At 47.5% G+C, this 14,655-nt stretch overlaps 1 protein-coding gene across 1 annotated transcript in view; it reads left to right on the forward strand.

Moving 5' to 3' along the window:
• LOC106741309 (1-phosphatidylinositol 4,5-bisphosphate phosphodiesterase epsilon-1-like) overlaps positions 1–14,360 on the forward strand; it is a 37,252-nt gene extending 22,892 nt beyond the window's left edge. Inside the window, exons 6-16 of the mRNA XM_014613130.1 lie at positions 37–494; positions 1,817–2,105; positions 2,261–2,451; positions 3,310–3,608; positions 3,845–4,071; positions 4,436–4,663; positions 5,161–5,385; positions 5,472–5,775; positions 6,594–6,948; positions 7,304–7,627; positions 8,153–14,360. Of these exons, the coding sequence (XP_014468616.1) occupies positions 37–494; positions 1,817–2,105; positions 2,261–2,451; positions 3,310–3,608; positions 3,845–4,071; positions 4,436–4,663; positions 5,161–5,385; positions 5,472–5,775; positions 6,594–6,948; positions 7,304–7,627; positions 8,153–9,680 (4,428 nt within the window). The 3' untranslated portion in view covers positions 9,681–14,360. The remainder of the gene's footprint in view (positions 1–36; positions 495–1,816; positions 2,106–2,260; positions 2,452–3,309; positions 3,609–3,844; positions 4,072–4,435; positions 4,664–5,160; positions 5,386–5,471; positions 5,776–6,593; positions 6,949–7,303; positions 7,628–8,152) is intronic.
• Positions 14,361–14,655: the final 295 nt, after the last annotated feature.

Consider the following 14,655-nt stretch of genomic DNA (forward strand, 5'->3'; position numbering starts at 1 on the left):
TCCAAATTAACCGTAGTATTTCATTAACTGTTTCAGATGCTGCATCACGGTACAACTCTGGTGCACTGGGACTGCGAGGGCGGCACCTCGAGGACGGCGTTGGTGTTCGCGCGCGTCGATCGCGCCTGTGGCACTTTCATATGGGAGAAACCGGCCTGGAGTCCCCTGAAAACGACGCAGGTCGGCGGTGCCGCCCTTACGGAATTTTCGCTGAGCGTGAAACCGGAGGACATGATGCCAGCGGGCCTAACCAGCAGGTACACGCAACAGCAGGCTGACTGCGCTTCCGTTACCCTGGAGGAGGGATACCTGGACCTGGGATCGGTAAAGGAGATAATGATTGGCTGCTGCGAACGCGACCGAGAGGCCGATCTCAGGAGCATCTGCAAGAGATACGGCCTACCTGGCTCCGACTCCTGTATCGGCCTCATGTATGGATCCAGCCTTCCGGACAATCGACTGATCTTCCTACTTTGCCCTCCCGCCCTTAGCAAGTACGTAAAAATCCTTTCGATCGAAAGCAAAGTGAAAGCACAGCGACAACCAAACAGAGATCGTGTCGATTAAGGTAGTTGGTCCGTCAAACCATTTTCTTAGAAATTCTTCTTTAAATTTTAACTGTACATTGATGGAAATATTATCTACATGTCTGCAAAGTTAGAAAACAATTGACCATTGGGAAGCTGAGATATTCACAATTAAAGATAACATTTTTTTATATGTATTCCTTGAGATTAATGTTCTATCTGTAACTTCTATTTTTAATTTCTTCTAAACCATCAATTTAAGATTTTAGTAAAAAAAACTACTGTGATATTAAGTATTAAAGATATTATTCAACAATTTGAGAATTATTGACCATTTTGTTTTGAAAATATAGCCATAAGAAATTTACAATTTATAGTAATATGACATATGTACATATATACATATTAAAATATTATATATCACTTTCTATTATTGTGCACCTCTATTAGATCAACTAACATATAAATAAAGCATTAATAAGAAAAATGAAAAATATTTCTGTTTGTAATATTGTATATGTATTTGTCTTAATTTCGCGCTCAAAATTAACATTTATTACTTAACGGATAGTTAAATAAAATGATAAAAAGCATGTTTTTTCAGTAAATAATAAACTTATACAGGGGCTCCTTAAATTGCCACTGAAAATCCGGCACTCTACGGACCAGCTATCTTAATTAAAGTGTATTTACTCGCGCGATCGTCATTTCGGCGATTTCCTTCGACGGATGGCTCGTGTTTCGCAATAAATTAATAAAAAAAAATCACCCGTTGTTAACACAGAAAGAAAATTTTGTCGGAAGGTAAATCAAAATTTCTCGCATTTTTTTCCGGAAAGCAATACAATTCCTCGAAGGCAAATCGAAAATAGAAATAGAAATACATTCACGACTACGCTTTGTACGGTGCGCTTCCGCTTTTTTTTTCGCAATTTCACTCTTGTACAGTAAAACTTCCTCGGGCGCATGTCCGAATTAGAAAATATCCCGCGAGTATTTTTGAAACCTGACTATCCCGTGCCGCCTGCGTGTTGTTAGAGTCGAAATCTGCGCCGGAAGAAATTAAACAGCCGGCGGTCCGCAAATCGAAGCCCGGATACGCTCACGGTGCATCAATTATATGCATAATGTTCTATTACCGCGAGCGGTACGGTATTAATGCTATTAACATTAATGCTCTTCTACGAATTACGGGCCGCTCTAACAATTCAATTTGCGAATTATCGTTAAACTGTCCAGCTGGTTACGCAAATTAGTTGTGTAATTCGCGTGTCGCGCTCCGCTTGCAGAATATGGTATATGGGATTGTGTTGGATATTGCGAGGCCTCAAACGACAGCAACAGCTAACGGATCGTAGATCCCGCTGGCTGAAGGACAAGTATCTTCAGCTGTACTTCGAGGAGAACGGCTCGAGCCCGATCACGGCCGACGCGATACGCATCTTCGGCGGTCGCGACTGGTCGTCGCTGACGGAGAGCGCCGGCACGCTGTCGCCGACGAGCAGCAGCACCTTGCGCAGACGAAACGTCAAAGGCAAAAAGACCAAATCGATCGGCAACATTCACGTTTTGACCAAGGTGCGCATGCAGGCCACCCGCCTCGGGTTCCTTTTAACGTCAAACGTCGACGTGCAATCCCGCGCGAAAATGCGGAAAACGTTTCTACTTCATTCTCGCGCGGATGACGGACGACGCGTTATTCGCCGAATTGAACGGTCTCGTTTTGAACGTAGGACATGAGTCAGAAGTACGACTCCTCGGACGGTCTAGCCACCCTCCGTCACATCGCCGGTAGCAGAGAATCCCTCACGAGGATCATACCGGCGTCACCGCGAGCAACCAGAGACCGAATCCCGCCCCGTAGTCCGCCCGGCTCGGCCGAGCGTATTGTCTCTTCCAACCTGCCTTACTCCACCTTTCAAAGGTACATCAGTTACACGCTTACACGCTCTCTCGAGACTGAGAACAATGTCGGAAACAAAGAATTGTATTCGAGTCCCAATAGGTAAAACGAGAAATTGCACCGCGTAATTGTATCACTTTATTGTGGATCGAAATCTGAATTCACGTATAATTGTTTCGATAGAATAGAATATAATACGACGAGTCGAGCACGGATGTTCTAGTATTATTTTAAATATTAACAACGTCATTATTAATATTATTATGGAAGGGTGAAATTATCCATCGTGTGTCGCGAACTTGTCGAATTTTTTCGGGCAACCGAACGTGGAGGCAGCCTTCTTTGAATCCCAGTAATATTCGTTATTTGAAATCCCCTCTCTTGTTAAAAAAAAACTCTTATCCAGTTGTTAATTAAATTACGTACGCAATTCAGTGACTCTACTTATTAGGGGAGAGTTGCCGAATTTAAACCGGCTCCTAGACTAAATCGCCGTGTATCTGTTCGCGTACCACTACTTTTCAGAACTCAGCAAAACTAGGCGGAGCGGCTGTCTCGCTCTACTTCTCAAGCCAGTCCTGTAGTCAACCATGACACTGCAAATATCTCTCTTTTTCAATATACACGACGGTGATTTAGGGAGCCAGTTCAAATTCGGCAGCTCTCCCCTATGTTGCGCGAAAAACGTTGCCCTTCCACAACGCGCACAACGATATTAATAATGACATTTAAAATTACATTATATATGTAAGAATATCCGTGATTAGCTCTTCATGGTGTTATATTCTGTCTTGATTTTTCGTCTTTACACTTCAAGATGAAATTGTCTCGATCGTTTGCCCTTTCTCTTTCGTACACCTCGCAATAACGCGCGCGTAGTCTGTTATGTGTCGCCAGAGAAAAGGACAAGAACGGAGCGGGTGGCATACCGGGAGGCTCGGAGGCCCCTTGGCAGGTGAAAGCGCAACACACTTCGATTATGTACGAGACGCAGTTAAATTTCGTGGAGTTCGTGGCGCTTTTCCGTTCGTTCAGTTTACGGGCCCGGAAGGACCTGAAGGAGCTGTTCGGTCAGTTGGCGATCACGTGTCGTAGCCAGAGCGACGGCTCGTTGAGGGACTTCAGCATGCGACCGGCAGTGCTCAGACAGACCAGCGACGCCACTCCGCAGAGAATCGGTGAGTGAACAGGGATCGAAATTTGTAATGTAATTTCGCGGTGCATTTCAATTCCGGACGCGGTAGACGCACCGGAGGATAATTCCCGCTCGTGAACAGTTCTTCGTGTCTTCCTCTATCTTCCGTGATCCTGCGAAAATTCAGCTCGAAATTGAATTCCGAAATTACATCGGTCTCGATCTTCGAAAGTAAGAGGGTTGCAAACGTCGTCTAATCAACGTTCGCAAATGTGACAGGCTTGCTGACGAGGAACAACTCCATCGACTGTAACGAGTACAAGACGAACGTCAATCTGCAGAAGAAGCAGATCTTCGACGCCGTCGCGGCATCGAGCATAGTCGATAACTGCTCCGGCGTGGAGACATCCAAGTCCCAAGTGATCACTTTGGCGACATTCACGAAATTCCTGGAATCCCGGCAGCAGGAGAAACTAAGTGACGAGAACATCAAGGCGCTGATTAAGGTAAATGTTTGCCGGGAGTAAAGTCAAGGTGTAAAAAGAAGATATCCAGGTGTTTCGGCTATCTCGTGTACCGTCGGGAGTTTCTGCTGGCACGAAATTAATATTCAGTATCACAGGTCGAACGGACACGATTAACACATGTTTGCGTTAAATTTCGCGGGCGGAGTGTTCTCGTTGCAAAGACGACGGGCAATCTTTCCCTTCGATCCCAGCGAACCCCGTCGCTTTCGAACAATCGTGATTTCAATTTACCTTTGCCCGGAGACAGTGCAACTTCCTCGTTCATGCGACCGTCACATCGCAATACGCACGCGACCGTATGCGACGTAACACAATCAAGCGAGCCTGTTTACTCCCATTTCAGAGGCACGAACCGGACCCAGCACTTCGCACACAGTGGTGTTTGTCTTTCGAGGGTTTTGCACGGTATATGATGGACAAGGACAATTATGCCTTCCCGAACGAGTACGCGACACCATCCGAGACTGAGATGCAACAACCGCTGTCGCAATATTACATCGCCAGCTCTCACAACACTTATTTGACCGGGCATCAGCTCAAAGGGGAGTCCTCCGTGCAATTGTATTCACAGGTGGGCTATAACCGTTAAAAATAGATCCCCATCGCGAGGAATAAAGTTTGGTAAAACTAAGAGGCGTGTGGAAAATTCCCACGACGATATCGTCGTAATTAATTAATTACGCGCGTTATTATTTCATGACTACGCGCGCTACCCGATAGAAAAATTAGTTGATAAACAATATTTAAATGATCCTAATATCCGTGCTTTGCTGTTAAAGGCCCGTTAAATTTCTTCGTTAAACCAAGGAAGTTTTAATATTTCGTTTAATTAATAAACATTTCTTCTGTATATCTTGTGATAAGAATTGTGCAAAAAATTATATTAATTTAAAGAGATTGGATACTTCACATTGGATGAAAAATTTGATTTCACCGGATAAAATCGAAACAAGTAATTTTTCAACTTTTAAAACTTTTCAAAACAAGTAACTTGAACTCTCTGTTCAAGCAAATCATAACTAAAACAAAAGTGCGGTCCAATGGCTGAAATAACGAAAATATTTCTAGGTACTTTTAACCGGATGCCGCTGCGTAGAGCTCGACTGTTGGGACGGCGACGACGGGTCCCCGCTGATTTATCACGGTCACACATTCACCACCAAAATACCGTTCCGATCGGTGGTGGAGGCGATCGATCGAAGCGCATTCGTTTGCTCCCCCTATCCCGTGATCCTTTCCATCGAGAATCATTGTTCGCCGAACCAGCAGGCTCGCATGGCCCAAATATTTCAGGTACGTTAATTATTCAATAAATTACCCGCGCCATTATCGTCGCGCTTAAGTAGCTCGAATTACGATCGACGGATCCGTCGTTACAGTCCGTTTTTGGTGAGAAATTGGTGACGAAATTCCTCTTCGAGACCGACTTCAGCGACGACCCGCAGCTACCGTCACCGTCGCAGCTCCGTTACCGGATCTTGATAAAGAATAAGAAGCTAGTGGTCGACCCTACCGGGCCCTTGTCACATGTGCCCCTCAGTCATCGCGGGAAAATGCTGATGTCGGATCGCGCGTCCTCGATGAAGCAAATGCGGACCGATGTCAGCAGCACGTCGGTCGTCGAGTACTTCAGCGAGGACGAGGACGACGAGGAGGATGACGACGAGGATGACAATATCGACGGTAAGAACGACGGACGGTGCAACCACCCGTCAGATATATCTGGTCTGTCCTCTTCAGCTGAACTGGTCGCACTAGTTCAAAACGTGTGCACAGAAAAAAATTAAATCAAGAACAGATATTCTCATGTACAGGCAAGAATATTATAATCTTCTTAGATGACTTTTAATTTTGATCTGATGGAATTTATATTGATGATTACTTGAATTTAATTCAAGACTAAAAATCTTCTAAGAATATTATTATATTGTTGTTATACATGAGAATATTTATCATTGATTTCAGATTATTTCTTTCCTGTGTACATACACATTGCGACGTACGAAGCGTACGTACGAGATCCTCGTGCTCCAGTGTGCGTAAATTTTTCGAAGTGCAGCCAATTCAGCTAAAAAGAACAGACCAAGTCGAGTCGCATTGGAGAAATTGATCTCGCGGAGCACCAAGAGAGAGAGAGAGAGAGAGAGAGAGAGAGAGAGAGAGAGAGAGAGAGAGAGAGAGAGAGAGNGAGAGAGAGAGAGAGAGAGGGAGAGTTCAGACCCGATACCTTCCCAAAGAATATCGAAGCTCGCGTTCTCGTAATCTTTTCTGAGCCCAGGTTTAACCTAAATACGCCGTGTTGTGCCGTGCAACTCTGCGCTGTACAGCGCACCTTCTATTACCGCGTTCCACTTAATTGCTCCGCTTATCTCCGAGTTTACCGCGAGCGAACGTAAATCCCTGCGATCGCGTCCGAGGAAAATATCGTAATTGCGGCGATTAAAAATTTACCGAAGCGATCGCCGCCATGCAACACCATAACCGAGGCCGCAATTTTACAGATAACTCGATCTCGAGCTACGAGAGGTACCTGGGCGGCAGCCAAGTGCCGCACTGCCGCTTAAAATTGGACCCGGCGGTGGATGACAAATCGCAGAAGCAGAGCAGCCAGATAGCCAAGGAGCTGTCGGACCTGGTGATCTATCTGCAGGCGATCAAATTCCGCGGATTGAACACCACGCCCGGCACGGCGGTACCGGGGAAAACACGCCACCAGTCGCACACGGGACCGGTGCAGAGGCACAGTATCGCCGGTATAGGACCCAGCAGCATAGCTTCCTCCTCGGGATCGCCGCAGTCGCTTTCGACGTCCGCCTCGCTCGCCAGCGGCGGCAGCAATATCGATAATCTCTTCAGGTTGGTCTCTTTCGCGCGAGCGGAGCTTACGATAAATATATATAATTTTTTTTTTTTGCAAAGCAATTTTATCGCGCTCGTCCTCGGTGTCACAGATTGTCCCCTTTTCATTTGATCTTAAAATCACCCTGTCTAAATTACTTTTGACCTTAGCCGAAATATTTGTATCGCATCGTCTTGCATCTTCGTTCTAAGAAGAAAAAAAGTGGTTGAATCAATGAAATTTTTTTTGAATGTGGGTGACTGCCGATTGTGTTGATCCGATTGCTTTTTTTTTTTTCAGTCGTACGAATCGTATCTTTAGTGCTGGTTTTGTAAACAAAAAAATCTGAAGAATGATTTTATTTGTCGTTAGATCTACTCGCGGAGTGCCGGCCTGCTTCCAATGTTCGTCTCTGAACGAGAGCACGGCGAAGAAGATCTGCAGGAAGCAGCCGCTAGGAGTAGTCGCCCATGCGGAGACTCAACTCATTCGAACGTACCCCGCAGGAATGCGTATCGATTCCACAAATTTCAATCCTGTAATATTCTGGGCCTTCGGAATTCAAATGGTCGCGTTGAACTATCAGACCGACGATACGGGATTGAATCTGAACTCGGCCATGTTCGAGCAAAATGGTCAATGCGGATACGTGAGGAAACCTTCAGTGATGTGGGACAAAGGACATATGATGTATAGGTGAGCTTATTGCACCTCGTTACGCCTCTTATTATCAAGATCGATTTCCTAATCGTGTCAAAGTGATAATATACTTAATGAATGAGGTAAAAGTATACTGCAGTTTTGTATTGCCTATAAAAAAAAAATAGGTTATGACGCATTATAATATTCTTAAATTAAAAATGGCAGATTACTGCCGAATAACCGATGTTAAATTGTCACGAGCGGTAAAATATACATCAAAATTCTTAAAGATCAAAATTAGACGTTACATATTAAATGAAAGCAATAATATATAAGAATATTTTCAACTGATTTTCAAAAATGATTTATCTTCGATTAAAGAAATTAGATTTCCTTCGCTGTATTTGAAGAAAGATTTCCACGTGTCCAAGGGATTGAGAAACGTGCTTCTTTCCAAAGCGCACGGTTTGCGCTGCAGTATACGTGTACGCGTTGCGAGAAGTCGATTGATTCATGAATTATAAATAGCGACTCCCGAGTGCTCTCTCTCATCGAACAATCGCAAATACGTGTCGACAGGCGGTTCAACCCATGGGACAAGGAGTTCGACGGGCTGCACTCGGCACACTTGAGTCTGTCAATAGTCTCGGGACAATATGTCTCGTCGACCAACTTCCTCACCAGTACATACGTCGAAGTGGAGCTGGTTGGTATACCGATCGACTGCGCGAAGCACAAGACGAAAGTGATCCAGAACAACGCGGTGAATCCGATCTGGAACGAGAAGTTCTGCTTCCAAGTGATGTTCAAGGACCTCGCCTTCCTGCGTTTCGGCGTGGTCGAGGCGAGCTCGCACCATCTGATCGCGCAGCGCGTTGTACCGCTGAAATGCCTGCGACCTGGTTACCGGCACGTGCGACTACGTTCCTGCAAGAACAAGCCGTTGGCTCTGTCCACCCTCTTCATCTATTCGCGAATGGAGGAAGAGAGCCTGGACTACAACACCTGCTGCCGCGACCACAAGGAGTCGTCGAAGCGTCTCTCGTCGGGAAAAGAGCCCGAGAAACTCAGCACCGTCGATCCCGGCCTGGGAGGCGTCACCCTGAAGAGACGGATGTTCTTCCTGATGGTCTACCACGTGATACCGGAGGAGCCCTACACCATCCTCAAGGTAACCCAGGAGAGCACCACGCAGGAGGTGATGCTGCAGGCGTTGCAGAAGGCAGGGATCTCGCCCGACCACGTAGACGAGTACATTCTGGTGGAAGAGGTGTTTCGTGGGTGGGAGAAGAGGGACAGGGAGGAGCTGCCGACCCAACGCGTGCTGGACCCTACGGAACACCCGCTTCAGGCGCAGGCCCAGTGGAAGGGCCAAGGTCGCTTCCTTCTGAAGCGAGTGGGCGACGACCCGAGCAGCAGGGCATGGTTGGCCTCCATCAGAAGCACGGCCGGCCATTCGAAGCTCAACGACTCCAATTCAAGGGACCAATCCACCCACATATGGGACGAGGCGGACACCTTTCTCGTCTGCATCTACAACGTGTCACCCGAGATCCCTTACGCGATCCTACGCGTGCCGGTGAGCAGCTGCGCCCAAGACGTGTTGGCGCAAGCCCTGGTGAAGGCTCGGAGAATGGAGGACCCGATGAAGTTCGCCCTGGTCGAGGAGCTGGAATGGGGTGGCGCGGGCGCCGTGGGCAGCGGGAACCGGCAACTGAGGGTGCTGCGCGACGACGAGAACGTTTACAGCACCCAGGCGTTCTGGAAGACCCTCGGCAGGTTCATCATGAGGGAACGAGAGCAGGCCATCCCGAGGATGCGACACCTCCTGCCGGCGACCCTCGACAGACTCAGCAAGGGATTCTCCGTGGGCAGATCGGTGTCGCTGCCGGGGTCCAGCAAGGAGAAGGTGCCGGTTTCGGGGGTACTGTCCGACCCGACCTCGCGAGGTTTGAGATACCGATTACCGGGACGATGGCAGATGTCGGGACGCAGGCACCGCGAGGTCCACTCCGACGGCGAGGACACTCGCGAGTCCGACATACTGAACGCCGCTCTTCACCTGAAGAAAGTGTCGTTAAGGAAACTGACAGTTTGGAAGTCATAGTGGCAGTCAAGGGCGACGTCGATATCATCGATCTTCGCCGCTCGGAGAAGCCAATTGTAAGCACGTAGTCCAATTACCCGATCGGAATCTAGTCCTCATCTAGTCCTGATCCTGCGATAACGATTCTATGCCGATCCCGTCGAGCTGCGGTCGCGGGTAGGGCCTGGCTAGGGAAATCGAAGGACGTCGCGCTGTGAGGAATCCTCCACGGTGGAAGCGTCACGACGTCCCGACAAGTTGTACGATCGGTAGGTCTTTCGAAAGCAGAGAAACTCGACGGGACACGATCGATATAGTCGAATACGATCTCACCAAAGAAGGAAAACCGAGCGTTTTCTTATCATCGAGAGCTCACGGCGACATTGAGCGTGAGCGGATACGATCCCGAACATGTAGCGGGCGTGTGTGGTTCCTTCAGGGAACAGAGGGATCCTTCGGAAGGCACCAATGTCCGGGAAAATAACGCGACACACGAAAACTCGATCACCCCTGCGCGATGCTCGAATACGAAGTCGCCGTAGAGTCGGCGTCAGCAGGCTGGGTGATTACCGCGAGAAAGATAGTCGCGACGAAGACCACTCGATCGCGCCGTCATTTTCAGGAATTTTTTAAAAGTCTCCGCACATAGCACGTCGGTCCCGCAAGCAGCCGGTGACGATCACACGATCATTAAGTGGTAGAGGCGACGATTCTTCAGTCCCCCCTTGAGTTCGCCGACACGACCGCCGTGATCGCGCATCATCGTAGTCGCGGCAAACGGGAGTTCTTATTTCGCGCAGCGTGGCGGTAAATTTGTCAGACGGCGGACGGCCGCGTCTGATCGGCGCGCTGGCGCGTCGGAGAAGTTAGCGCCACGTCTCGCCTGATTTTATTATTTTTGTACAACGAATAATAAGGGCGGGAGGGAGCGTGGGAGACCCGCGGCTGTCCACCCTCAACGGGTGATCGCTCGCGATCTCGAAAGAAACTTTGCCAAAACAACGTACGATTCTAACGAGCGTGAATCTAAGATCAGAGACGTTCGCGTGTAGACGCATTGGTCGGAAAGTGCTTCTCGTTTTTCAGCGTGCTTTCCGCTCGGGAAAAGGCGTCGGAAAGATATCGTCCACCCGCTCGATGTATCGACGGGGAAGAATTTCTTGCCCGGCGAGTTTCTGGCGAATTGTTTGCTATTACAGTGACGGCGAAAGAGATCTGTTAAGAGTATTCATTCCGAACCATGCCGACTGAATTGTATTGCTGTCGCAACGACGTTTTCGCTACAACGGCAACATGATTTTTCCCCGGTGTAAGAAATCTCTTTACCGCCACCGCAGTGAGAAACAGTTTGCTGTGCCGGCGATAAAATCGTTCCCCGTGTCTCCGTAGGAATTCGCAGCTTCATGCGACTTCTCGTCTCTGTCTTTCTCTCCTCCATTTCGCATCAAGTCGGCAAGTCGCGTCTTTATCGTTTCAACGTCGTACCTGAACGTTTTACATTGATACGAGTTTACGCTTTCGGCGCGAAAGCCCTCTGTGACGAAGTTATATGTCGCTGTTATATCGTTCTCACTTCGTTCACACTTCGCTCTATTCAAACGTTCGAACGATCACTTTTCGTTTCTCCGTCTGATCGATCATGTGATAAAGGAGCCCGGGTAGAATTCGGTGAGAGAGAGAGAGAGAAAGTGCATCGTAAAAGTATATTCGACACGAATATTGCTAACGTAAAGACCATATTTACTATATATTGTTAACGCTAGAGGGTAGATCGATGTTGCATTCTCGATTACCGTCCCTCTCTCCTAACTGTTTAGCGAACGTATACATATGACATATATATATATACATATATATACACATTACGTAGTGATTGTAAATATATACGAGACCAAGGGGTGTCGAAATGGAGAAATTCGCGTTCGAGTGTGTGTGTGTGCTATGCTAAATCGCGCTGTTCAATTATTTTTTCACGCGAGAGAGACCGCGCGCGCGAACGGGCGCGCACCTCGCGCGGTCGACGCGCGTCCGAGAAGCCGGCAGCCTAATTTTCCCGAAGCTAATTCCGCTATTTTTTAATTGAATAACGTTAATTAAATAACGGGAGAAACAAAATACCGGAATCACACGTCGCACGCCAGTGAGGTCGCGAATAGCCTTGCCCCGTCTTCCAGTTGCGAGTCGTTCTAGATATTTTATATATTTTCGAGACGCCCCCGCCGACTGATTTTTTAGAAGCTGTCTACACTGATGTCGATCGGCGCGAAAACGCCGGGATTTTTTAATGCCCACTCGAGGGAGAAAGATGTATTCGCGAATCATATCCCGATACCCCCCTAAGATACTTCGCGACGTCACTGGGGGGAGCTCTGTATATTTTTGGATGCTACTTCCTTCACGCTGGTGTTTACCTCCGTATCTCCGAAAAAATACGTAATCACATATCTCCACGAGAGACCAATGAGCAAACGCGAGCAGGCGGAATAAGTGATAAGGGACGAACATGTAGGCCAACTATATTTATACGTATATCTCTCCCCAAGAATAATACGAAGAAGAAGAAGGTAATGATGATGATGAAGAAGCAGAGGAACAAAAGAGGAAACAAGAGGAAATGTCGTTCGATAAAGTAATTTCCATTAGGGGCGTAGATCGGCACTGCGTGAACGTGACCGTCGTACCTGCCAGCGATCGGAAGGCGCGATCCAAATTGGCCCGCAATGTCGAATCACCGAGAACACACGGGATACGGGTCGCACCGGTGTTTGCAGTTTGCCCAGGTAACGTCGAATCGCGATCACCCGTATCGTAGAGTCATCCTCGCAGATACGTAGATCGAGCTGGCCGTCGCGTCTGATCCGACGACCGTGTCGTATTTACTCACGACAATATTGCGAGCACGTTGTAGGGCGCGACCCACGCGTGTCGCTTCTCAGAAAATATGTCGCCCGCTGCCCACTCGCAAACCCTCGGATAATATTTCTACATTTGTGACGAAACGAAAAAGGAAAAAAAGGACGGAACGCCCTTCGATTAGCGTATTCGCCGTTATACTCTCTTCTTCCTCTTTCTATCTTATTCCGTTGTCTTCTTGAAAGACGTTCGCGTCCACGGGAGCCTAAGAATACGTTAGAGTCCCGTTGTAGTTGGTCGATATTTAAATCAATCCGGTCGTCTCGTGTGTACGAGCGAACGATCGCGACGCAAATTGACGTTCCCCGAGTGTCGACGATCGGTCGGGAGAACCGATGTTCGCGAACCGCGAACTTGGCGAGTACAATACAAGCATATATATTATACGTGTACTTTACGGTACTTTGCGGTTAAAAGCAGCAATTAGAAGCAAGAGCAAAGTGTATCCCGGTAAATACGCCGCAGCAGTATTTCTTTAATATATACACGTAGAAAGAGAGAGAGAGAGAGGGAGCAGCATCTCTTGTGGAACGTTATGTACATAAGCAGTAACGAACAATGGCTACTAATAACGATAATTAATTATTGTAATTAATATTCGACGCTCCTTGGACCTCCGGCTAAACCCCCCACATCGTGAGAATCATCGACTAAACGGACGAGGGTCTTATCGGCCGTTACTTCTCGGTTGCAACCGGTGACCGTTCGTCGTTGTGCCGCCGCAGAACGTTACAACGAGCTGCCGGCGTACGAGTGAGAGATTCGCGTCCGACGAGCATGAACGTTGTCGAAAATTACGCGATTCCCCGCGTAAACGGCCGATTAAAATCGGGAATTTCCCTGCGAGATGTCAATTCTGTTGCAACGCGCGATAATTAATATAGTTGAAAAAAAAAAACTTTTTCCCCCTTTTCTTTAAAGTGACCGAAAAAACTGCGGAAAAATGGATTTTTTCGAGTCTTTAAAATTATAATAATTAATTCATCGCGTTTTCACCTTTTTACGCGAAATCATGTGAGTCAATTTTGTCTCGTCGCAGCGAGATCAAAAAGTGGTTGAATCGAAATATGACGGTCAACGATGGAGGTATTTTACGTCAGAGATAATCGTGTGATTGTTTCGTTAACTACATCGCCCGTTGTTATAGCCGTCGAATTAATTACTTCAGTTCTAAATTTTCTTCGACGGCTCGTTCTGAGAACCGGTGTATTATTTGACGTTTAAATTAAAGATTTGTTTGATTCCATGATGCAACGCGCGACAGACGACAGAATTTTACCGTTAAAGCGACCGCGAAGATTGCGCATTCTCGGCGAATAAAAGGAAATAGCCCGCGGCATTTTTTCGCGTTGCGTAATAAATATAAAATCACAGAGACGCACGTAGCATATCATTCCAATGAAATTCTACGACTGAAACTCGACAACGTCCACGCTCGACGGACCGACTTCCTTCCCTTCCCTCTTCGTGGCCGACTCCGAAGGGCTCGTTGGACGCATCTGAAGGGTGGCTATCGCGGATTGAGCGGCGCGCGCACGAAACGACTATTTCTTAATATTTTTGGGACCACTCTGATTAAGGATTCTACTGAGCGAGCTCCCCATCGAGGAGCCGAACCTACGTAAACGATGCAGTATTAAGGCGGCTCCTTCTTCCTCTTCTCCGTCGGCCACGAACGGCCCGGATGAAGAAGGAGCGGAAGGAGACGATGGAGCGCGGAGAGATCGACAGGAACACAACAGAGATCGAACGGTGAATTATCCTCGAGGAGGTCGTGCGAGAAGCCAAGAAAAAAAAAATTGCTTAAACGCGCCGACCGGGCATATCCCTGACTGTACATATCCGTGATTCTTCGGTAGCTGTTACGTTATAATTATGAGGGAAAAAAACGCGCGTATATATATAAATATATAAATATATAAATATGATCGTGCGCACTCAGACATACACACATGCATGCACGTGTCACTCTCGAAGAGGCCGTCGAGCCGATGCGCTGCATTTTTGTACGGGGCGTGTTTCGAAGCCAAAGAAGAAAAATACAAAAGATTAAAAAAACGAAACAAACCATCTTGGGGGGGGG

Source organism: Dinoponera quadriceps, unplaced genomic scaffold, assembly GCF_001313825.1.
Source record: "Dinoponera quadriceps isolate SergipeBrazil2010 unplaced genomic scaffold, ASM131382v1 scaffold405, whole genome shotgun sequence".
Classification (NCBI taxonomy): domain Eukaryota; kingdom Metazoa; phylum Arthropoda; class Insecta; order Hymenoptera; family Formicidae; genus Dinoponera; species Dinoponera quadriceps.